Below are 26,608 nucleotides of genomic sequence, written 5' to 3' on the forward strand. Positions count from 1 at the left end.
TGTCAAAACATGTTTGACCGTCCTGCAACGTCACAAAATAGGCACTTTGGATATAATTAATTGTTAGAGCACAATGTAAGAATCAAGTGACAATATATGCATGGTTGACTGAAGATGGCAATTTCCATTTTTTTTTAACCGTTACCAGTCTGATTGTGTTTCACTCGTCAATATACATCTGTTTGTGTCAGCAGACGAATTTAATGAGTCACTTCCTATTGTGGGGGACATCATCTTATTTGACGATGAAATAGGACAATGATACACACGTTTGATTTAAGAGACTGTGTGGAGATTTCTTAGCAGTAAAACACTTCACTTTGAGGTCAGTATTGAAACTCGTAACCATTAAATTATAGATAATAAATAGACATCCACGTTGAGCTCCTAAAGGCCACGACATGGAATCTAAATCTCCTAAGCATGAAGAGGGGACAGATAACTGGCCCATTAACACACACACGATGTTTTCATGATGTAAACAGCCATGCAAGTTCCACACAACAGCAATTATATTTAAATGATACATATATCTCTAATCTATATTTTCTAATCTATAAACTCTCGTATATTATAAAAAAAATCCGACAACATTCCAATTCTGACCTTATATTTCGGCAATATTGGCAAAAAGGCACTGCTAACCAAACGTATTAGCACAGCAGTAGTTTATCTCTTCCCATGCAACTGCTGGAGTTAAAGCTTTTTTGTCCATAAACACGGAGTTAATCGGAACATTTCAATTCAACACCGCCACCAGCTGTACACCAGAGGACGCTGTAAACACATAGTGCGCACACTCACTCAATAGTCACCGAGTTCACTACAAATTGAATGGCAGGAAGTGCATCTATGGTTACTTCTCATTGGTCCAGCCAAGTTAAGGATATAAGATCAATGTCATGTATGTATCCAAATGTATTTAATACACCAAAGGAAACGGCATGATCATGTCACCATGGCCTCCAGTCAGATTTGCATCACAAAGATTGTATAGAGCAAGGTGGTTTCTTTCAAAGATTCATACCTCTTTTGCGGTTTCTTAGTAAACCTGATCCAGCAGTTTCCTCAGTTTCACAGGGATGCTTTAAGAGAAGGTGAAATGTAGATGGAAAAAAACAATGTTCAATCTGAGTTTAAGTGCCAAAATGCTTTCCCTTTCCCTTAGACAATATATCCTGTCGGCTGGTGCTCATGGTGCTTAGTCTTTATGCATATTCCTTCTTGAACATGGTACTGCTTTTCATCCAAGGCAGCGGGGGAGCATCCACTTCATTGAGGGACCCGCAATTGTTGTTGCATTTGCATGACTGGATGAACATGGCTGGCATTCGGAGGCGTGCACCGTCCCGACAAACAAAGGTCACAGGTACCGTGCGTGTGCGTTGTGGCAAGCAGCACTGCTGCTCTGCACACGTTCCACAGTAGTTTGGTCGGTAAAGTTTGATGCTCACACACTTGCCATAGGACAGACGAAGGGGTTCTGAAGCTTTGTAGACAGATGAGCACTTCTTCCCTCTCTGCAATTAGAACAAAGATTGATGTTCATCTTAAGATGCTACAGAGAACTGTTTCGGTGTTATGGATTATAGGACCTCCAATAAATCTTTCAAGGTGAAACAACATCATCGAAAGTGACACCAGTGAATGTTCAAGGCAGGTGAGAGCCACCGATCTCCAATGTTCCTGGAGTGTCTCGGCACTCCAAGTATCCAGACAGGCGATGGTCAGCTTCATGGGAAGAATGCATGAGGGAAAATGGAGAGGGGGGCTATATTTAAATAGGTGCCTGCCTGCTTTCCAACCCAAGTATATCAGCTCTGCACAGCCCCAACAGCTCACTGACCTTCTCGGCGTACTGCTAAAATACTCAGTTAACAAGCTGCAGGGAAGATATTCCACCTCTGGAGGGAAGTTTATTCAGTGCAGGAGCATCAAACGATTAGCTTAGGGACTCCGGGATCCAACCATGTTAAATGCATTATGGATGGGATTTTGTAAACTGAGGCTGTTCTCTTGGGGTGAAAGTAGTAGCACTCAAACAAACTTGGCCGGCCTTTTAATACAGAGGCAAAGCTGAACTATCATGAACTTGGTGTTGGATAAAAAGTCAAGTATGGTAGACACTTGCTCTAGTTCAACACCCTCTTCTTCTTTGTTGCTCACAACAAAGTGAATAGTTTGTCCTCCATAACAAAGTTACTCCTATCTATTTGTGACAGAGGCGTTGTATACAATCCCTGCACCAGAGTGGGAAGGTGCAGGGATGAGGATAAACCCTGCTGAGTTGCGAGAGCAGGCTTTACTTCAAATAGACATCCACAATTGAGATTATGTCACACACATAGGGGATGAAGACACACAGTTTTATTAAAAAAAGTGCCCTGGTATTTCACCATATTCATACTTCTGGTTGCTCTTGAATTTTTCATCTAAAAAAAATGAGTACACGTTTCTTCTTTCTTTCTTCAAAACACTCAGCTAAGGCGCGTCTGGATGGTGATAAGATGTTATCAAGACTCAACCATGGACATTAGACCTGGACTCAAGGTTCAAGTCACTTACCTTAGCGGGAGCACTCAGGCCATAGCAAGGTCGAACCATGCAGACTCTCGTCTCTTGCTTCAGTTTGCAGCTTCGATTCTTGTTGGTGATGCGAGAAGAGATACCGACCCCACAGCTGCGGGAGCACTCCGACCAGTCGGTGGTCATCACACGGCATTTCTTCTTAGGCTGGAGCCAAACTGAATTTTAGAAAAGATTGCGTCAGAAGAAGCACACCCACGTGAACATAAACTGAAAAGGTACAGCAAACACAAACATCATCACACAAAGGAGGGAGTATTTTATTCAAAACAACTGTTGAGTCTATGAATTGTAAGTAAGTTCAGTTTTGTTTCAACTTTCCAGCCAGAAATGAAGACTGTCCACAGTTACATTTTAACCTATGAAGCGTGCAATAATGTCAGTAGGCGTCCTCACCAGGTAGGTGTTTACTGGCGCGCTCCGGCTCCCAAGACTCGACACCTGCCAGCTTGTTGGTAATCAACAACTCATTTCCAGGCCGATTAGGGAGGGGATGATGTTGGGGAGTGGGTGGTTTGGATGAGGGCTTCTGTGATAGAAAATGACATCTGGTGGTTATGAAGCAGAGACTGGTCTCTAGAACACTACAGCATAAATCTTTGCTAAGGATAAACCACTACACAATCGATGTACTAAAGCTGGCCGAAAGGTGTCTGATGTTTAGATATTCATCTGCACAGTTTACTTGAATTGTCCCTGCGATGGACGGGAAGGCGAGGATTTTATTCATGATTTATGCAGATATCATCAAAAAATAAAAAACAGAGCAACAAGAGCACATTATTAATGTCTTAAAGTACATGTTTAATGCTGTTAAAGAAACCTACAGGCGTAACAAAAACACAGGCTTATACAGGAAGCCTGTTCGGGCTTGTACCAACCAGGCGTTTTGGAGGGATCCGCCAGGTGCCTTGGTGACAGTCCACGCTGAAGCAACACTGTCCGGGTATCTTGATAAGTCGTGGGCTGGGACACACTTCTGAAGGTGGTGGCAACTTGTTTTCACACAGAGCAGAGCAGCCGACGGAGCCGTCCACGCAAGTACACTGGTGTTTGCAGCCAGCCTGGAAGCTCTCGCCGTTCTGATAAATCCTGCCATTGTACTCACAGGTACGACCCTCTGACCTGGCTGCACCAACACAGGGAGACAACTTTCATATATGATGGACCATTGCTGACAAATCGAGCAACTCTGTGGACATTAAATGTTGCACTGCACAGTCTAAACTTAAATGGGAAAGAGGAGAAACAAAGGCAGGTGTGGGGGGATCTTCTTGCCTCTAAAATCCCGGGACTCAAATCAGCTATTTTTAGAATGCGGGGCAGCACTGCAAGAGCATTTCTAATAGTTAAAACCCTACCATTATTAAATATCAACGACGTGAACAAGCACCACTCTGTACAAGAACAATCAAGGTCACTTCACTCACAGCATACTGACATGAATCCATCAGCAATGGTCAAGTGTCCAGTAAGAAATGGGAGCCAAGAAAGTGCACTTCTGGAATTCTTGCGTCCTTTCTGCTACTACAATTGTCTGCCAACTACTATACGTTTATCTTGAAGACTGCTGTCTTTTTTGAAGAACGGTGCATTTTCTTCGAGTGTGTTTAAAATGAAGTAATAATCGGCTTTTAAATGAGTACCTCAGTTAATACAGAGAGCAGAAATGGCTGAGGCTCTCAGGACCATTGTGAAAATACCACTGTGAAATTATTGTCACAGTGAACATCAAGGAATATAGTGTGAAACAACATTGGCTAAATATGCTTTATTTTTTTTTTAATATGTAACAAAACAATATTTAACACTATATAAGTAAACATAGTAAAATACTTGACAATAGTATTACAACACTACAATCAGATGTATCGGCTTGTTCAACAACCCAAGTCATACACTGACTAGTCGACTAATCTTCATAAAGATAGTCGGTGACAGTCAACAAATACACACATAACAAAAAACAAAACAATAACTATCAGCCGCTTTTGCTGGTACACACAGAAAAGCTGAATGAAGCCAAATATTGTGGAAGGTATGAGGGCGCTCACCTCGACAGATGCCCCAGGCCGTGGTCACATCATTACCGAAATTACACTCCAGCCCTTTGTGGTGGTCACAAGGTCTCATTGGACTGCAGTCCTGGTTCAGCTGTGCAGCACACACCTTACAGCAGCCGCATCCGTCTGGTACGTAACTGACACCTGCTGGACAGGTCATCCTTGGTGGACACTCGCACTTTGCCGGACAGGTGGCGCTCACCTGGATGGGTGAGAAACACAAAAGGCAAAAATAATGAGAATAATATGTGCAACAAAAGCAGAAACCTTCAGAGAACCATACTACTACTGTGGAACAAGGTCATGCAGAGGTGAAGCCAGAGGTAAACCAAGCACAGAGCAGGTACATTCAGCTGAGCCATGTTGCAGGGTCATGACTGCAGTCACGGCTCAGTACTAGAGTCAGCTTGTTTCCCTTTGCTCGCCAAGTCAGTGTGTTTACAATGATCGACGTGAGTAGACACGCTTTGTATAGAAAAACGAAAAGCACGTACATCACAATTCAGGACGGCAATGCCCCTGTCTAAGGGTTCTAACCACATGAATGTGAAATATCCGCTATGTTGGACAGCATGTGGTTCACACTGGCACTTACCTATGTTCGCGGTTAAATAGTTCTTATTGTTACACGTTATATACAGCATCAGACACGTAAGAGTGAACTTCTCACCTGTGTAATGACGACAGACGCAACGATTATTAGGCCAACCAGACACGTCATATCTGTTTACATATAAGCATCAAGAGCTGAAGAAAAAAAACATTCACGTTTGATCTCCGTGAAAACTTATTTCCTGCTGTTATTACGGGTCAAGTGTCTAAACATCTATTTATACCCACTTGAGCTCCCACGGCATGCACCACCCACTCCGTCCCAGCTAACCAATCAGAGCATAGAAAGAAAGCGCGCAGACTTCCTCATCGGGCGGGAAGTTCCAGCAGGCTACGATTCTGATTGGTGGATTCCTGCGCCATAGTCGGGTCAGTTTGTAAGTGTTGTGTTTATTTCGAAAGTGAATTAACAATGACGCACGTTTGAAAATACTAAGTACTAAGTTCTAAGTAAACATACGAGGAACTGTCTATTTATATATTTATTATTGATATTTATTACGATGATGAGGAGATGCGTCTGTCATTATTCACTTTTATTTTGGTTTTTGTAACTTCCGTTTTATGTTTCTGTTTTCCTGGTTAAATAGCACACAGCCGGAGTTAATGATGTCATCAGTGTCATCAGCTCTTAAGCACCTGGACTCCAGCAATATGTGCCAGAGTGACTCATCTTGCACCTTTTGGTAAGTTGTCTCTCCTCGCTCGGTTCATTCTTTATTTACTTATTTATCCCTGATGCATGAGTTAGTGTTTTGTTCCTTCCTCTTTTGTCCTGGTTTGCTTTGTGATTTTTGTTATTGCTGTTCATTGTGTTTTCTGTTTCCAGATTTATGTTTGTTTGATCTCCAGGTTCGGTGATGCTTTCTGTTTTGGGCATTTTGACTTCGCTTTGTTTTCTTCTGGTTCGGTGATGTTTTCTGTTCCGGTTTTATTGCTGTGTAATATTAAATGTTGTACTCGCTCCGCACCTTGCCTCCTATAAATTCCTCATCACTGCAGCTCCTCGCCGTTCACAACAGTTTCCTAAAAATTTAATTTTTAGCCCTTAATACAGTGCCTCGGTTTTCGAACGTCTCGGAATTTGAACAAAAATTTCTAGATTTTTTTTGTCCAGAACTCGAATGCCCTGAAAAAAAGCCGGAAAAAAACAACGCGGGGACCGATCAGTTGATCCACAACACACTTTGTTATTGTGTATAACGCAGCCTCTGTATGCAGACGTGTCCTGTTAGCTACATTTACTGGCTGTTTTTTCTTCATATTGAGGTGTAAAACCTTTACTGTCTCTGCACTGGACCGTGGTAGAGTGTCACAGGTGCTCGGTCTCGACACCTCCGAGGCTGGAGCGCTCACTCCAGGGTTTGATGTCCTGTTGTGGGCTGGAGCTGGGACAGGGATGAGGCGAGTCTGGTACAGAGCCTTACTTGGTTTATGACTTTGTCACAGCCAAACTGCACAGAAGCACACATTCAGAGCTGGACACGCACCGGGCACCTCTTCACTTCTGGAGAGACCTCACTCACTCGGCAACCCCTCCCACATGCAGCGACCACACACATAGACACCTGCAGCAGACACTCTACATTCACTCCTACAAAAGCCTATTTTAAGGCTTGGGACGCATTATTTCTTTTTCCATTCATTGTAATGGGAAAAATTGATTCAGATTTCGAACAATTCGCTTCTCAAATGGACATCTGGAACGGATTGTGGTCGAGAACCGAGGTACCACTGTAGTAAGAAATAGTATAGACAGGTGCATCACATTGGGTCAAAATGCATTGTTACTAACATTTATTCTCATTCAGAGGGTCCTTTCAATTTCAAATTCCATTCAGCCACACCCAGGCGCAATATTAAATTTTTTTTTTTGGTTTTGGTATTCTCGTTCACTAATTTATTATTTTAGAGTGCTGCCCGTAGCATTGACGATGTTGTCACACAAAGCATATGGATATACAGTATTTAAAGTGGTTCTGGATTTATTATTTTTTCTATTTACTTTTTTGCAAGTATGTTATTCAATTCAAAAAAAAAAATCTGGCATGTGGTTTGTTGGCTGGACCGTTCTAATCCATCAACGCAATAGGTGCTGGGAAAGGAGTCACCTGGGTATATCTCACTCTGACAGTTGAATCAGGAGCTGGATTAGTATTTTTTTTTTTAAAAGCAACCTTCATCTTTGCTGTGTTTTCTTTTACCTTTCAGATTGTCACCCACACTTGCCCAAACAAAGAACACTGATGAGAGAAATGTGATGTGCAGTCTGTTGAAACAATGCTGTCAACAAAGAATTTCCTCAGTCAAATAAAGTTTTAACTCTTGAAAGAAATGCAGGTGCAGAATCATTTCTGCCAATGCGTGCTCTTGGGTGCATTCTTTCTATCCGTCCGTCCATCCAACCATCTATCTATCCACTGTTCTGTGTTTTTTATTTTAGCAGCATAGTAATGTAAGTGCAAGCAGGAATGACAAAGGCATGATCGCAATGTATTGTCCATAAATTGAGGCCCAAATGAAACGCTAATCTTCCTTACAACTACTGTCATCATAGCCCTCATTTAGCTCGCACCATATGTCAGACACTGATTTGTCGCCACAATTTCACAGCCCATTGCAATTTGGCAGCCACCTCGCTACGCGACTGCAGTATGGCCAACGTGCCAAACAGCAGACTGACAGTAACGGTCAATACCAGCAGCTGTTTTTCATTTTCACCGGCCAAGGTTGTCAATGACCTAAGATGATTAGGAAAGATTTGGCCTCAAATGAAATGGTTTACACTTGGAAGTTGGGGGAAGTGTATTCCAAGAGATTGCTGTGCCCCACCGTATTGTAGAGGGAGTCTGGCCTTTTATTCAGCATGGAGTAAAGCATTTCTCCTCAACAACATCCTCATTCACCAGGTAGTTTTGAACAACTGAAAAGGTGTTTTAATTCCTGAATGTGGACTTTTTGTGAAAACCTTAGAGGAGGAAGCTTCAATACAGATGTGACTGAGCGAGTTATGAAAAGAAATTGAAAGTAAAACTTCCAGCACTGTGTCACCATGAATAGGAGAAGCATGGAGTTCACCTAAGTCCGAAACTAAGTTCCATAAAGAGCCAGTTGTATTTGCTTACGACAGCAAAACACAGGTTGTAATCTGCTGCAAGGGCAGTGCGTGAGGTGTTTTGGGATTCCACTCTTGTTTTAAAAAAGGAACTGCACTCAGGAAGTTGTCACCCAAAGCCATAATGGTGTGACGACCCATCTATTTTTAATCCTCCACTGCTTGTCGCACACAGTCTGGCTTCTGTTTTCTACTGATGCTGAACATGAATCCAGTGACCCACCTACAGTCTAAAAGCAAATCTGGTGGGGACAGAACAAGCCTATTATAATACAGATTACTTTTATCTTAAGAGTTTAAACTCGATTCTACATATACAGTAACAAAAGGTAAACAAAAGGACCTCACACAGACACAAGCTTGCACACACACGATCACTATTAAGGAGAATAGGTCGAGAAAGTGGGAATAAGGGATAGAAATGATAATACTGTTCGTCACTTTGCTCCTTTTCAATCTCTGTGAAATCTAAGAAGAAATGTCGACTACACTGTGTGTAGCATATAGTGTGAAAGGCGTGGGTCATACAAAAGTCAAATGTAATTACAATGTATTAGAAGAGAAATAAACATTCATTCAGGCAATATCATATATTCAACTATATATATATATATATATATAAATATATATATATATATATGTGTGTGTGTGTGTGTGTGTGTGTAAGGTAAAAATGATTGATGAAAAAGTGAAAAAAAAAAAAGTGAGAGTTTGAACTGGGTGGATGTTGTGTCGTGGAAAAACTAGCCGTTGTTATGTGGCGACGTGTGTGTGTGTTCAGTGCTGGACTCTAACAGTACGTGAGAAAATGCAGAAATGTCTCTCTGTATCTGACGTTGTTACAATGTAACAAGTTCTATTTGAGATATTTCTTTACTGCCAGTGTTCCTGAGGCCGCACACTTGGTGGTGACACATACGAGAGCTTTCTTCAGTGAGACACACCTAGAACATAATGTAAACATTGAAAATGTCTGAAGAGTCCTTGAGTTTCAATTCCTTTTAAGTTCAATGCCAGGGTCATGGAGTGGTAACACCTTCCCACATACAAGACAGGCAACAACTGGGCAGCTGGCTAGTCCCACCCAAGTCTGGAATTTGATACTTAGGTATAAACTTGAAACATTTTTTTTTATAGATTTACTGTTATGATTGTGGCTTATAAGGTCGACTTCCTGCAGTATATTGTTTTTAACAATTTCATAGTAGTGCTCAATCACAACAACCACTAGATGGCGACACATTCCGAGTCATGAAAGGGTGAACCGAACACAGACGCTCCTGTGCACCTAACCACTGCACTCATCTCTGGGTGATGTTATTTAAAACTATAACCCATAAATTGGAGGAGCAGCCAACTTTCAGTCAAAAACGAATCTAACATTGACCATGTAGAATCAGCAATACAAAATTTGATGTGTAATAACTACGAGGACATGGAGTTGTTGCACTGCATTATGGGACAGTGGAGCTGTGCTTTTTACATGAAATCATGAAATGATGCGGCTCGTCATACTGTACATTATTATGGCACAGACATCTTCATCGTCTTCAATTTGACATACCTGCTCCCGTTTCCAGGAGCAGTGGATCATCAGTCATCTAGAGGGTCAGGCAGTGTGTTTAAGATGCGTTCCAGGAAACAGGCTTGCTTGACTATAAAAAATACTGTAAGTTATGACCACCCACTCGACTATGAAATTGTGATATTACTGAAGCAGTATGCTGCATCTTTCCAATATGTATCTGTGGGGAGTGGCTCTCGGGATCCAGACTCCATCTTTCCCTCTACATGCCCTGGTAACGTGGTGTACTCTCATAATGATACGACACCAACATGAAATCCCTTCCATATGTTGTCAAAGGGAGTATTTATCATGTACAAAAAAAAAGTATTTACTTTTTCACAAAACCTGTTCCCAACTGCCTTTGACTTTCCCTTAATCGACTCCAGAAGCCGGTTGTATTCAGGGCACGCTCCTGGCTGCCGTCACCCACCGTCTCCTGATTAGCCCTCCTCACCCTCCCAACAGTAACTGGAGCTCGCAGCGGGCGACTGACAGGGAGGGAAAAAGGTTTTGGAGGCAGAGCAGCAGCTTTGCCTGAAAACCTAGGAGACTGAATATTCCACTCATCTGAGAGGTGGGGATTAGCTCGTGACTACGGGATGCGATTCCCTCTTGGGAGGGAGGAGATAGAAACACAGACTTATAACATATGAAATCACTGAATATTCAATTGAAATCAATATCTTCTGCTGTATGAGCAGCCGTGTATTGATTTTAGGAACCCACTCTTTGCTATGTAGTGAAAATGTGCAGAATAAATGGTGTTGTGGTTTGCCTTCGTGAAAGTGTGCTGCTGAGAGATGTTAGGCTTCCTGTGGCTGGAAATAACCCCTGCATTTACCTACCTGTTGGATAAATATGTGCACAGCGCTGCCACCTACAGCTAGCTTGGTTCAGATTGTTGTTCCTGCATTGATGCAAACTGGAGTTGGTCACGACATCAACAAAGCATTGTAGTCTGTGCCTTCAGTCTCATGCTTCCGCTCAGCACAAACACATTGATTTAGGTAAAAAAAAACCCACTATACAGGCGACACACACTACACTTCTGTTCTGTTCATACTACATTCTCAATGCTTCATTATATTTTCAGACAACAAGCAACATTTTCATCTTCATTATATACAAGAGAATAGAAACTATACATGCATTTTTTTAAATGAATACACTCAATATATTTGTGTGCTCATATCCATAGATGCTGTTCATGTATAAATGGTTTAGAAACAGAAACAAGGCTAAAAGCACAGCAGGTATGTCCAGAGTCTGGCCCAGGGGCCGTTTGCGACCCTAAATAGAATTAAATCTGACCCACTGCTTCCGCCACTCACTGCATTGTTTGTGGATTTTGACAGGCTCTATGGATGAAATGAAAGTTTGACACACTACAAAGCATTGGATTCCTCTAAGACCGCCAAAGATCCTGACGTGGTTATTTGTGTTATGAGGAAGACATCTTCTCCTGCAACTACTGCAACATTCCAAAAGTTGTAATTTTTTTATATGGGAGAAACATTGCACTCACAAGGCCATACGTGTTCACTCCTGTGGAGAAGATCGAGAGTCCCCTGAGGACGTTCCAGCACAAACAGAACAGCTGATAGAGCATGTTTTCGGCATACGCACTTGAAATGCTGGAAATGTAAGGAAAGCTAGAACTTGGCTGGATCTGAACACCTTCATAGTGAGGTCTTCAGGGCCTTTCCCCTCATAACCCAAAACATTTTTCAGGACAATTCAAGATTTATGCATACATTTAATAACTCTCTTAAAAAGAAGCTGATATATAATCAACTATCTTCGCAGGTCGATTTTTCTTTAAGCCGTGTGACCATGTCAGATATAAATGGCTGGCTAGACATGTTTTTAATATTCCACCAATAAAACCAGCCCACAGCAAATGATACAATGTATTGTACTTTATAAAGTATAGAGCAGGAATGATGTTGCAGATCGAGCCTAATGATTTGTTTTACTTCCTCCTGTCTTCTACTCTATCTACCCACTCACTGTGTGCGCGTCAGCGGCTATTAGAGTGTGGACATTTTAAAATGAAGAGCCTGCAATAATGAGTAAAAAACAATGCCCTGCCATTCAGTCCTGCTATTAGTCACACACCAGCAAACAAAAGCATGTCTCGCAGCACTTCTATTGACAGCTACACCACACTGGCTGGCTTTATTAGCCAGGGATGGGATGAGAAGCATTTCCTGTACACTTCTAATTCTCTTCGAAGAAGTCCACTTTACAATGGCTCCTCCTATAACCTACTTTTAAAAGTATTGACCCAGGGTCATAGTAGTAATGACAGAGTAAAATATGCTGCGTAGAGATCCAAAGGAGAATATTACACTCTAAAATAATGCCAAAATGGGATGTGGAATAAATAAATAAATAAAAGTGTAACTATGCATTCCACCCTCCTTTCCCACTCACCTGTAAAGCTGTGGATGTTAGATCTTCTAACATCCACAATTCTTTTCAAGTGGCCTATTTTGGAATCCATTTTGGAGTTTGTCACTGATGATCCCAGTGAACCCAACCAAAAGCCACAGTGTTGGTGTACCAGAGCTCAATGACACTGTCAGCTTCCATCGGTGAGGTTACACTTTCTCACAAAACAAGGCTGCAGAGGTTGTTGAAGACACTGGTGAGGAAGAGACTCAGCTTACCCAGGTGCTATAGCAGCACTGGTCTGTACGGCAACCGTCATGGTCCAAAATGGCAGAGGGATCTTAGGTTTGGTTGTAATAACACCCAGCACCTGGTAATAGAAGGGATGTGCTGCAAGGTGCATATGTGCTAGGGCCGCTACTTACTCACCTTCTCACCTGAACATGCAGCAGCCGGCCTTTTAGTCCAAATCCTACTGCCAAGTTTTCATGGTGGGGTTGATGGTTCCATGGGAAGATGTTGATGAATTACCTGAAAGGAAGCAGCTTAGAGTGCTGGAGCGCTGCAGAGCCCTGGTGTGTCCAGTTGAAGAGGAGCTGCAAGGCCTTTGTAGCTAGTTCTTCAACAAGACTGCTGGGAAAGGAAGCTGAAATTGGAGGTCAAATTCAGCGAGAGATTGTCCAGCACCCATTGTATATGGCTCAAGCAGAAGGACACCACGTGGTCGCTCATGGAGCCCCAAGTGTTACGGTTCAAGACGTGGGACGGGACCCAAGTGCGGTGGTGAAAGAGTCACAGGAGGCCGGCGCCAGTCAAAACAATTATTTAATAAGAAAATACAAAAATATATAACAACCGAACCGGGAGAAGAAAACAAACCAAATCCAGAGCGTCACCACTATCGAGGTCGCCGACATGCACGCAGGAGTAAGAGACAGCAGAAAGAAAACCAAGAAGCCACGTGGAGCCGAGAGAACAAAGGAAATCTAAATACAAAAACTCAGAGCTCCAGGGTTTAGAAAGGTGAACGGATGATAATTCAAACGACGGATAAAATGTACGACGGCAGAGAAGAAGGAACGGAGCAAATGACCAGTTAGAGCAAAGGATCTGGCACACGTTGCTGGAGTCTAGGTGTTCTTAAGCTTGGAAGAATAGGGGTTGACTGGCTCCAGCCGTGTGCCTCAGGAACAGGAAGACTGGAGGGAGAAAGCAAAACAGGACTCAAATGACCAAAATAAAAGTGGAATCATGACACCAAGTGCATCAGATACCCAGGACTTATCAGCATGTGGTGGGCCAGCCATGGGCGATGGTGTATTGGGATGAAATCCCGAACCACCAAGGGCCAAAGGGCGCACAACTGATGCTAAGACGTAGAAGTACACCTCCAATCCACGTAAGAGCAAAGCTCCATCGTCGTGGTAAATATCTAAGGAAGGTATATTTCTAAGTCAAGTACGTATGATAACAACATTCTGTTATTGTTTTAAAGGAGAGGGACATTTCAGATATACACACTCAGGTGAGGGATGTAATGCCAACGCAGTGTCTGCTTGACCCATATTCCATTACCATGCATCAACACATTGGATTTTAATGAAACAATTGGCCTCCCCCATTTTCATTTTTGATGTTGAGACATGCTCTATCATGCAAAATACACATCACCACAGCAACACGCCAACCAGACGACTACTTTTGTGTAGTTTGAAGTAGTACTCTTTTAATAGATATTTATCTTTGAGTTGCACAGGTTTCAGTTTATAGCACATTGAAAACACATGGACATACCTGAACCAAATATTGCTGAAGAAAGGAAGTCTATTCACTGTAAATGGAACTCAACAAGAATGGGGAAAATAGATTGGTGTAGCACCCTAAACTTCAAACCATCTTATTATCTACCGCCCCCTGCTCTATGACTCTACTCCTTTTATCCATCTTCTGCTTCCCACTCATTCCTCACACCCACACATGTCATGTTCTGTATGCCATTGTGGGAGAAATGTGTCCGTCCTTCCTTGGACAAAGATGTTTCAGCCCCAAATCTCTCTCTGGTCCTCCCTCAATCCTTCCTGTTCAACCAGCCCGCTCCTCTCTGACCCCACCAGAATGAGGGTGTTATGAAGATAAATGGCAGCGCTCCATCCGACTCCCTCTTGCATCCTTAGCGGCTGCAACAGGAATTCTCTTGGAACACTCCCATTGTTCAGCATGTGAGGAGTGACAGCATATTTCTTAGCCGTGGAGGATTTGAGGACGATGTTACTGTATATAAAACATAGTCCTAGGGGCATCCCAGCAAGCTGCATCTCAATTCCTGGAAAACATTTTTTTTGCATTGACTGCATTAGTTCGGACAGTGTAGATCACATTCATGGAAGCTACTCCAATCTATAAAAGGTAGACTCAGGTTTTCTTGTCACCGAGGCAACCGAAGCGAGACTAGGGAAAATGCAATTGTTTGTGTTGGCGCAAAAGAGTCCAACTTAACACATGAACACAATGCTAAGCACATTAGATAGCACTAAGACATGATTATCTTTGGTCCTGTCCCACATTTTTCGAGATATGTGGCGATCCTAGACATTCTAAAATAGACGTCAGCCAATAATCCATATTCACTATTACATTAATCACTGTGGTACGAACACTTGTAACACAGTTTAATTTAGGGGTGGCGAAGAAAATCTATGCTTATTGAAGCGTCAATGAGAAGAAGCACTGTTGTAGTGTGATGAAGATTCTTTGGTTGCCATCGCTTCTTCTTCCTTTTTAGGACGATTCCAGAGGAATCTCTGGGTGCTAGTAGCATGCCAAATGGCAAGACTTATAATCTTCACCGGTCTCTATTGAATGAAATGTTGAGTTTGAATGATAGATTCAGACTGGCTTCAGCTTCTGGGCCTTGGGTTGGGCACTTAGTTTCGGTGGTTCAAAAGACACACATCCATTGCAACTGTACCTTCACTCCAAATGCAACTTGGTGGCGCTATTTGCCTCCTGGTAAATCTGCTGGGGGCAGGAGTAGAGTTAGTGGGGAGTCGACATGGTGGAGTGGAGAGGCAGAATCGACTGTACTGTGGAAGTATAGTTAAAGCAATAATGTATTTGGACGTCCATCATTTCCCTCGGGGGCACTATTTTGAATTGCAGCAACCACTGCGATCGTCCTCTCTTCCATTTCCCTTCTTCACCTTGTTGAATTTTCCCTCAGCGCATAGGTCACCACAAAAGCTGAGATTGGTAATGCGGCTCATTTCAGATTTTTCAACTTGCATTTGACCATTTGATACTACAGTACAAATGTTGCCTTGCTTTAACATGATGAACATACAATGGTGCGGCCCTCAAAATGCGGCAAAAACATACCTTTGCGAATGTTTGAAACCAGACCGTAATAGTATTCAGACAATGGTGAGGCAGAAGGTGGAGTAAAGAGGGACGGATGGATGGCGATGAAAAAAATCAGGTGTCTTGTGGGAGGAACAGCTTTGGTGAGTTCGGATGAGTTGAAGTGACGGTGCGCGACACAGGTGTGGAGAGGGCGCGGGAGAGCTTCTGGGTGATAGAATAGGAAATTTGGGGTGGAGTCAGGAATCACAGATCTAAAACAAAAATTGAGAGAGGAAAAACTATGGCAACAATTTTAAATCTGATGATGCGTCACTTAAAAAAAATGTAACCATTTCAGTTGGTGTGTTTGAACCGTTTTCATGCTGAAGTGAGGGTTGATTTTCATTTTTTGGCACCAAAAAATTCTTCTTTTCCTTTCACTCTTTGGCTTGTATTTGTTAAAAAAAAGTAATTATTTTTGCTAGCATGACTTGAATGGTATAAATGGAAAAAAAAAAATCCAAAAGCCAGAGGAACTTCAGTTCATCATCATACAAGACAACAAGAGTTGTTCCCTGCTCCCATTTAGTGCCTCACATCAAGCTGAGATGAAAGAGTGTTGACCCATGTTTGACGTGAGATCATATTTTTAATAAGAAGATACTCTCAATAATGATATATATATATATATATATATATATATATATATATATATATATATATTTTTTTTTTTTTTGTGATAAGAGGACTGATTCTATGTTGGTTTTTGGATCCGTGAGTTTTCATAGTCAAACTTGGATCTTGCATATTCATATGTGATTTAACTCTACACAAGTTCACCTCTTTCTGATCTAAACCTGATTCCTCTACTGTATTCAATAGGATTAAATGCAGTGGATGGCAGCGTTACAAACCACCAACGGTGTCGGCGCAGTGTCAAAACAGCGAGGCTTGTTAACTCAGCGCCATAGAGACGACTTTGGAGGCTGTGTTATCTTTACAGACAAGATTTCAAACTGGCTGACGGCTTTTCATCAGACCCACGATTGACACACAGTTAACATTCATTCTGTTCCGTCTTTCAAGTTAATAAGATCCAAACAAAACCTTTGCTTCATCTAAATTTCCAATGCATGGCATGGTTCATATAATTATTCATGTTTGCTTTGAGACTGATGTTTTCATGAAATTAGGGCCCAGAGGTCAAATCATGTGGTCGACAGTGTTTGCTGGAACATTGTTGTGCTGTCAGTGCAGACAGCACTGTTTTGTAGCGCTTAATTGGAATCTCTGGATAAAAAAAATCTTGCATTAAAGTCATTCCCACAGGACTGAAAGAGTATAGCCTTTGGCTTGAAGTGAAGAGGTCAGGCTATGAAAGCGGGCGCATGGACCGAGATAAATTATGGGCCTTTATCGCGTGTTTGTTTTTGCGTTGTGAGTGTGTATGGGCTAAATATTTAAAGAGTGAAGGGTGTTGCTGTAGCCCCTGGGCCAGCTGCTTTATATAGGGGAGAGATAAGATGCTTCACGTTCTGGATCCTTACGATAGAGCTTGACCTCTGAGCAACACACCTCATAGCTCACTAAATAACCTTCTGATGGTGATGCACAGAATCATTTGCAGATTATTGTTTGAAAAGCAATCTTGGAGCTGGCGGTACTTGTAAACATATATGATAGTATATATTGTATTATTTTATTTTTTATATTATTTTACTTTTATGGTAAAGGAAGAAGCAGCAGAGAAGCAATGAGATTTGTGAGTGTGATAAAGGAGGCGTGATGATGGATCGTGGCCAAGATAGGTTGAGGTGGAGGACCTGTTGTGGGAACCCCTGATGGGAAATGATGAAGGACAAAGAAGATCACTATGAATATATCACAGCAACAATGGTCGTAGGTAGTGATGGTTATGTTTCACGTTTGAACCGATAAGGTGCCACTACTCCGGTTGCTGGCTTCAGTACGTTTCTGTGTGTTACAGTTAACTACAACTGTACAGTGTTTTTTTTTTTGCCCTAAATAATGCACAAATTAAACCCACAGAAGTGAAGTGCAACATTTCGGTGACCACAAATGCAGTCACAGCACTGTGACGGCCATCTTGCCCCCTGCCCATACGAGAAAAGGCTTGCTCCCTGCCTGAAGACCTTGTGCGTCCCTGTTTTCTCTGGTGCTGGTGACATTGCGCTCTCTGTAAACACCTAATTTACGGGTGCTTTGGGTTCCACACAACTCACATATACCGTGCATACCACAAACTACGAACGTCATGCTGCAGAATGTAAAAGTTTTTGCTTCTAAATGCTAAACAGCTCGAAACAGTGACATTGACATTACGCATTACACAATGGTGTGTTCAAGTCTGGCTTAGAAAATCGCCTAGTTGCCCCTCCCCTCACAATCACAAAGACGCGTTGAAGTACTGAAACCTGGTACCGTTTGAATTTATGCAATCAGTGAACTCGGTAGTACAGACGAAATTCAATCTGTACCAATAAAAGCAGCAAATAGTTGTACCCCGTGAAAACAAGATTCTTAAATGAATCAAGCATATTTATACAGTGGTACCTCGGTTTTCAAACGTCCCGGAATTTGAACAAATCAGAGTTTGAACAAAAAATTTGAGATTTTTTTGCTTCAGATTTTGAACGAAAATCCAGAACTCGAACGCCCCCTGAAAAAAGCCAGAAAAACATAACGTGCGCGGACCGATCAGCTGACCCACAACGCACTTTGTTATTGTGTATAACGCAGCCTCTGTATGCAGACGTGTCTTGTTAACTACATTTACTGACTGTTTTCTGTCTCCACACTGGACTGTGGTAGAGTGTCACAGGGGAGGTGCTCGCTCTCCACACCTCCGAGGCTGGAGCGCTCACTCCAGGGTTTGATGTCCTGTTGTGGGCTGGAGCTGGGACAGGGATGAGGCGAGTCTGGGACAGAGCGTGACTTGGTTTATGACTTTGTCACAGCCAAACTGCACAGAAGCGCACATTCAGAGCTGGACACGCACCGGGCACCTCTTCACTTCTGGAGAGACCTCACTCACTCGGCAACCCCTCCCACATGCAGCGGCCACACACATAGAGGAACAGCGCACCTGCAGCAGACACTCTACATTCACTCCCACAAAAACCTATTTTAAGGCTTCTTTTTCCATTCATTGTAATGGGAAAATCGATTCAGATTTCGAACAATTCGCTTCTCGAACGGCCGTCTGGAACGGATTGTGGTCGAGAACCGAGGTACCACTGTATTATGAAAATGGCCAGTGAAAGCAGCAGGTCTTCTCCTACTGAGCAAAATGATATAGCGGTGAATTAATAGCCAAAAATGATGCAACCATGGGGAAGAGCTGAAGCGGGAATGAACCTCTCTTGTTCCTGGCCGGTGAGTTTGAGCTGCACACAAAGTCTCTCCCGGACGCTGATGCTGCTGGACACCAGCCCGTGTTGATGATGAGAGAGTGCAGAGTGAGGGTGATAGCAGCCAAATCATGTTTTCCGTTGCTCAGGTCGTATAAGCCTCACCTCATTAAGAGCCGACCGCACAAACACATAAAAATCCTGACACAAATCTTGGTAAGTGACACTAATGAGCATCATTAAGTCCAATCAAAGCAAGCGATTAAATCTAGTCAGAAGCCACAGGAACCAAAAATGTGAATAGCGCTGATGAGCCGAACGCTACGAGGATAAAGCACGGGATTGAGTTTGACAAATTCAAATTTCTTATTCAAAGCAAGCTCCTAACTGGCAGTGGGAGACACAGAATGACATTGGCCTGATTTTTCTTCTTTTATAAAAAAGACAAGAAATGTTCTTGAATGACAGAGATGCCTGAATGTAGTTTTACTGGGGACAAAACTGCTTTCCTTTGATGGAAAACTAGCCTGCAGACCCACACTCTCATGGCAGGTGAACTGCTTTTGAAACAAGCACATTATTTAGAGCAACCTCACACCTAGTACCCTGGAGTATAGGAGCTAGCTAGCTGGCCTGCCACCTAGAAAGTGGATACTCGCACAGCAATACAAACAAAACAAATAAGCTTCTGGATGACCAGACTTCTCTAACTCTCTCAGATGTATTTCAAATCAAGGTTTGTCACTTCGTTCTTGTACTGCAGGTGGGTCGGCCAACGTAGGCGGTTTCACACTGAGGGTTCTGTCTCGGGAATAGCTGCGTGACACGCTGCTCTCACAACACGTTGAACACAGTGACAGAGATTACTGACAAGAGAAGGTTTTAATCAGTGAAATACAGGTCCAAATATCAGAAATGATCAATGAATAGTCTGGTGATCTTCAGTAACTTGGGAAAAATCTGCATCTTTCTGGCCTCATGCAGACACTTGCGAGATCACAGCAGTGAAGATAGTTACTGTAGAGCGTGGCATTATTCATTTAAGCAAGTCTGTCTGTCAATAAAGTCAGGTGTTTATCAGCCAAATAAAGGCGAAATTAAACATGTGACTTATCAAACATCGCATCGCTGCGCTCCCATTCCCCAGCACCATTTTCCTGCAGCTCCCGGCTGCACACCTCAGTGTTCTGGGAGTTTGAGAAGTTGTTTTTGAACGTTGTTGTCCACCCAGACAGTGACCAGATGAACCTTAACTGCACTGCATTTGTCATGTTTGTGTGGAGTCACGCTGTACATGTAGTTTCCGGCATCTAGCGCAGAGTCGCCTGAGGTGTGAAGCACACCCTCATGGAGACTTTCCCACGACAAAATGCCAGGATAAGGTCCGCGGCCAAAACCTGACTCGCTTGTGTTCACATCTCGGACTATTGAGCCGAACGCCCTTTGTCTCGAGACAGAGTGCGCAGTGTGAAACATGGTGCCTGTAAAACTGGATTTTCTTTGAACGACTGGTTCGCCCATATTGTGCTGTAATGGAGTCCAGTCCTTCTATTGCCCTGCAGCATGTATAACAGAACACAGTGTCAAATGCTGACAGCAGATCTGTTGCCTCTCAGTGCAGATGGCCAGGAAGGCAGATGTTCATCAATGTCACCTTTATAACTAGGTAGGTTATAATACTTTACAAAGCTTGTCACAAGTTACCATACATTATTATGAACGTTCATAACAGGTTCTTAAAATATTATAAATGCATTATAATGTCTTGTGGAGTACTAATATTGTCTGATGGATGAGTACTTAAAGTAAAGTGTTACCATGGCGTCTCGGGCATCAGGTATGTAATAAGTGTATGTATTGGCAGGTATACTTTGCCCACTGAAAACACCATGGTTGGAGATCACAAACCAGTGTTGGTAGGTACCAACCGTGAACCAAATTTTCAGGTTACGAACCTGTTTTTTTTTTTCCTCCAGAACCAGAACCATGCAGGTGTGAAAGGCCACACAGAGGTAACCAGTTCAAAAAAAGAGGAGGTGTTGAGTCGACCCAAAAAAAATGCTTATGCGCTCCAAACCTAGCGCCTTAAGTCGCGATCTGAAATCAGTCATACAGTGGTTGTCATGTTAATGACTCCCAAGAAGCATGGGACTTACTGAGGCGTGACATCTCTGTGACATTTACCGCGCTAGTGCTTACACTCCCTCCGCTGCCATAGTTGAAGAGATAAATTATTGACAATGTTTTAATCTGCAAGCTTGGACAATGGCTGAAATACACAATAAGAAATGCTTAAGTGACTGTGATTTATGCACAGCGCATCTTAGCACTCCTCCACTTTCAATTGCAGATGAGTCACTGTTGCACAATATACCCCACGGCAAGGTCATATTTAATACATATGCTGGAACCAGTCGGTTAAACATGCAAATCTTTCATTTGGAAAGCTGCAGGTGTTGCACTATACAATATATTTCGCTGGGGAATGTTTACAGCGTGACACTGAGAGAGAAATGTATCCCAATGGAGACAAAACAAACACATTTGTCACACATCTGTCGGAGTGAAAAAGCTCCCCCAAATATATTGCACGCTTTGGTTGGGCATTAGCTGTTTTTGGAGTGTTGAGAAAAATATGTGGCAGAATGTCACCTTGTAAAAATAAAGAAACAAATACGCAACATGGAATACCGAGTTCGACACGTCAGTGATGAATTGTATTTGTTATTAGTGATCAGACTTTGCTGAAAAATGTTTGAATTTCTATTAGGTTTGTAGGTAGGACAGTTTGGGGACAAAATGAAAGATTTCAAATGCGGGATTAAGAATAGACAAAAGCACAGAGGGATAATCTGCCTGGGAAGCATGAGAAAAACAGAAGTAAAGAGGATGCTTTTGCTTATGAAGAATCTGTGGGTGTTTAGTTGGAAATAAAAAAGGGTGATCGGGGAAACATCATCCCTGCTTCAAAAGCAACGGTAGACAATTGAACATTAATCTGATGCCTGGTTTGGTGAAGCGCCAACACATTTCTGTGGGGAGATTATGACTTCACAAGTCTAGGTTTCCACGTACAGTCATAAAGGACATTGTTTGAGGACGTTATTTTTATAAGGTGAGGAGCTCCATTCTGAGTGGTTCAGACATCCCATCTCACGTGTGAAATGAAAACACATCTATAACCTGTGCTGTTTTCACCATTAACAGTTGTTTCAGGAGGAGTCTACTTCCATATGATGTGAACAACATAGAAGGAGGTTGGTGAATACACACAAAAACACAAACATGGCGAGCAAAAGGAAAGCTTCTTCTGAGATGTAGTTGTGGACTTATTTTATACTCATCGGAGGCAGCATCGTGTTGGTTCAAGTGCTTGGCATACTGGGCTCTGACATCATCTTTTCCAGAAGGCTGCATTTCACTCGTTCGCTGTTTTCAAATCTATCCACTCTGTCTTAATAAGCTGCAGTTTCAGCGACTGAAAGTGGACAATACAAATAGCGTGGTCTTCATTCATGAATTGCTCGATCGAAGGAGAAGTGTGTAGATTTGTCCTTTAATTCAGTCTATTTGTCCTGCTCAGCCATTGTGGGTTAAATCAGTGGGGTTCAGAGGAGCTCGGTGCAGAGCCTGGTGTGTGCTACAGTGGCCCTGAAGGACAAATTGAAATCACAAAAGAAAAGTGCAACTACAAAAATGGAAAACAAAAAAAAAACAACAAACACAAAAGCGCACTTAAAAAATGAGAATCACAATGACAAAAATAATTGCGCTCATTTCAACTGGACCCTTCACAGCACATTTATGCCTTCCATGTGAAGATCAGCCAGACCAGACTGTTCTTCTTTGAGAGGTTGAGGTTGGATCAACGTTAACAACAGATTGTTCTTTGACAGTGAGGAGAACCAAAAACAAAAGAATCCCTTCTCCATCTTCTCTGTGGCAGAATGTCCTTCACTACGAGACTCTGTAGTGTGTCTTCCACTGGACATTTAAATGTATATTGTATGTAAATATTGGATGTGAAACATTTCTTGAACTCATTATTGCACTTGCCTTTCCTGACGCTCAGATTGTGGTAAGTCTCATGTTGTTCATTAAAACACACTTATCGTCCTCCATCAGTCGCCTACCTCTTAATTTAATTCTCAAGGTAAAATTTCAGCCCAAATATTTACTTTCCTCCTCTACTTTATAGAAACATCACAACTGGCGCTCATTTTTCAACATTTTTCACCTTGCACTTAAGAAGTGTTTGTTGTCTGGATGGCACACATTTATGAGATTTATTTTTACTTCAAAGGGGACCTAGATTTAGACACATTCCATTTTGTTAACCACAGATCTCCGGTGAATTTGAGAGGGAAGCTCCAACCTCATTATTTTCTTGCTCAAATTCAAAGCTCACTTCTGAAGACACAATGCTGAATCAGGCCACACCGACACTTCTCTATTACAGAGATGGATAGCCTTTAAATTTACATCTACTCTTCAACGTCCTCTAATTTTAAGGCGTTCACAAGGCTCAAATGAATTCTTCTAGTTAAGCAAACCCATCTTGTCAAAAAAAACCAAAACAAAAAACCTGGACTCTGTGAGGCTGCAGGTAAGAAGCCTTTTCAGTTTTTCTGCACATGATTTTATCATTTGTCTTCCATATCTCCTTATCCCTGGTTTAATCATATCCCTGACTTGGTGCTGGTGACACAAACTGGAGCTAGTTCTGTTGTGAAAGTCTATGTGGTATCATGGTCCAATCTCACACACATATTTTGTGTATCAGAGGAAAGACCTCGGGCCCTGATTCTGTACAGGAATCAGCCTGACACTCGCTTCCATATTAAACCGGAGCAATAAAAAGTTTTTGACCTTGAGAACTCTTAGACACGCGAGAGGATGATGGGATGTGAGAGGCATCTGACAGCCAGAGCAGTGGGAGAGTGATAAGTTTCTCTTCCACCTCGAGTCATTTTCTCAGTTTTCACACATCCTCCCCATGTTACCATTAAAAACAGTCAGGATCACAGTTTAAAAATGTCTATTATTAATTACTAAAGAGATTGAAACCACACTGTAAACACACCTTTTGTAATGAAAACCAGTGGGGTTTCAGATGAAACGAGCAACAAAAATCTCTTCAGAGTCCTCATGTTTACTTGACTTGTGCATATCATACTTATCATACTTTGATTTTGTCATCACAACTATACTAGGTAAGTTTTTGACATGCCGACGAAGTCCATAACACTCTGCAACGACTACAAGAGCAGAAGGCATGAATGTGAAGTCACACACAAAGACGAAGCTCACAAGTGTGTTTCATGTCTGATTACTATTTATTATCTATTAATTTACTATACGTTTTTTCTACGTCTGTTAGATATTTTTTAACATCTCCTCCGTGTGTGAGTTTGAAGAGCATCATGACTGTCACATGCTTCTAAATATAATGAAATGTTGTCCATAATTATATACATAGTGGTACCTCGGTTTTCAAACGTCCCGGACTTCGAACAAATCACAGTTACAACAAAAATTTCCAGATTTTTTTTGCTTCAGATTTCGAATGAAAATCCAGAACTGGAACACCCCCGAAAAAAGCCAGAAAAAAACATTACGCGCTTTGTTATTGTGTATAACGCAGCCTCTGTATGCAGACGTGTCCCGTTAGCTACATTTACTGACTGTTTTTTCTTCATATTGAGGTGTAAAACCTTTCCTGTCTCCACACTGGACCGTGGTAGAGTGTCACAGGGGAGGTGCTCGCTCTCCACAACTCTGAGGCTCAGACAGGGATGAGGCGAGTCTGGGACAGAGCGTGACTTGGTTTATGACTTTGTCACAGCCAAACTGCACAGAAGCGCACATTCAGAGCTGGACACGCACCGGGCACCTCTTCACTTCTGGAGAGACCTCACTCACTCGGCAACCCCTCCCACATGCAGCGGCCACACACATAGAGGAACAGCGCACCTGCAGCAGACACTCTACATTCACTCCTACAAAAGACTATTTTAAGGCTTGGAACGCATTATTTCTGTTTCCATTCATTGTAATGGGACAAATCGATTCAGATTTCAAACAATTCGCTTCTCGAATTGCCGTCTGGAACGGATTGTGGTTGAGAACCGAGGTACCACTGTATATATATATATATATATATATATATATATATATATATATATATATATATATATAAACCCTCATATTATTCAGTCTGTGATCTTGACAGCCTTGTTATAAACGTCTTTCCGCTCCATTACCTTTCTAAGGTCACTCATGTCATTGCAAAGATGAAACTGAACTCATTCCAAAATAATCTTTGACCTTTTCTTTCTCTTCTGAGATTAAAGCAATGACAGTTATCATCAGCGGCAGACGCAGAAATCCAGACCGAACCATCAGACACATCATTACAATTAATCATTTGGGGAGCATTAAGGATTTAGCTGAACTCCTCAGATAATTCTCAAAGAGAATCCGAGTGTTAAGTGCGTTGTCTTTGTATCGGCTTAGTTCCCCCCAAACACACACACACACACAGACACAGACACACAAGCCTAAGGGGAGACGGCTCCTTCCTCCTGGTACCCTCCAGTCCTCTGCTCTCTCTGATAGCCCTGCGCCTGGTAATCGCTTCATCGTGCAACCTCTCACTTCTAAACACGTACACACAGCAGTACACACAAAGTTGAGTAATGACACTGGCTAAATATTTTCAGCTGAGCTCTCAATCATGTCACCACAGTGACCTTGGCTGAAAAGGACGGGTCAGCCCGCTGGAGACTGACTCAGGTTCAGCAGCGGGAGAAAACCATCAGTGTCGGGAAGACGAAATGACGGGGCGTGATGAAAGTGTGGGGTTGAGAGTGGTAAGGCCCACTGAAAATTGAGCTACACAGCTAAGTTGTTGGCTAAATTATTCAAATTGTTGCAGCATGAATGGGGTCTGACTGTCAGTTAAAAAACCAGCAGGACATTGTTGTTGCTTTCGAAAGAAAACCAAGAGGAAGACCAAGACATACCCGACATACTGTATCGCTCGTACCAAATCTGGCCTGCTAAATCATAATACGTGCTGTCAAGAACCTCAAATGCATGTAACTGACTCAAAATACAGTTTGTCACTTAAAATGTACTCACATGAAGAGTCTTCAAGAGTTTCTAGCAAGTGGAGCTTACATGTCAGAGAATGATCTGGGAAATTGAATCGGTTGAAGAAATAGAAATGTTGACCCTTCGTCTCAGCACCTTCAACATTAACACGCATTTGTTGGTTTCTCTAAAGGTCCATTAATGTAGTGTTCAAATCCATCAGAGGTTAGTAAATCTGCCGGGTCACTAGCGGGAAAATGTTATTGTATGCACTTGAGGTTCAGAGAGCGGTTGGAGGATTTATTGTAACAGGAGCGGGTCATGAGGAAGCGCCAGCGGAGTGACCAGGGTCATGTTTCATGGCGAATTTGTAATGGCTTTGTCCTTTGAGAGGCAACGCAAGAGCACAAATGGGATTTTATACATCTCCTTGAGTACAGAGAATTTGCTGCTCCTGAAAACACTG

General features: G+C 42.3%; 1 protein-coding gene and 1 long non-coding RNA gene across 2 annotated transcripts; one reads left to right on the forward strand and one right to left on the reverse strand.

Moving 5' to 3' along the window:
* Positions 1-25: 25 nt before the first annotated feature.
* Positions 26-5,500, reverse strand: LOC128754058 (CCN family member 1-like). Its single transcript, XM_053856378.1, has 6 exons — positions 5,320-5,500; positions 4,641-4,851; positions 3,468-3,715; positions 2,983-3,115; positions 2,566-2,744; positions 26-1,520 (listed from the first exon to the last, which is right to left on the reverse strand). Exons 1-6 carry the CDS (start codon positions 5,368-5,370, stop codon positions 1,209-1,211), a joined length of 1,134 nt encoding a protein of 377 aa, XP_053712353.1. The 5' UTR covers positions 5,371-5,500; the 3' UTR covers positions 26-1,208.
* Positions 5,462-7,593, forward strand: LOC128754059 (uncharacterized). Its single transcript, XR_008413895.1, has 3 exons — positions 5,462-5,638; positions 5,852-5,947; positions 7,473-7,593. It is a non-coding gene; the product is annotated as an uncharacterized LOC128754059 (long non-coding RNA).
* The last annotated feature ends 19,015 nt before the right edge of the window (positions 7,594-26,608 follow it).

The sequence above is a fragment of the Synchiropus splendidus genome, chromosome 2 (assembly GCF_027744825.2).
Source record: "Synchiropus splendidus isolate RoL2022-P1 chromosome 2, RoL_Sspl_1.0, whole genome shotgun sequence".
Taxonomy (NCBI): Eukaryota; Metazoa; Chordata; class Actinopteri; order Syngnathiformes; family Callionymidae; genus Synchiropus; species Synchiropus splendidus.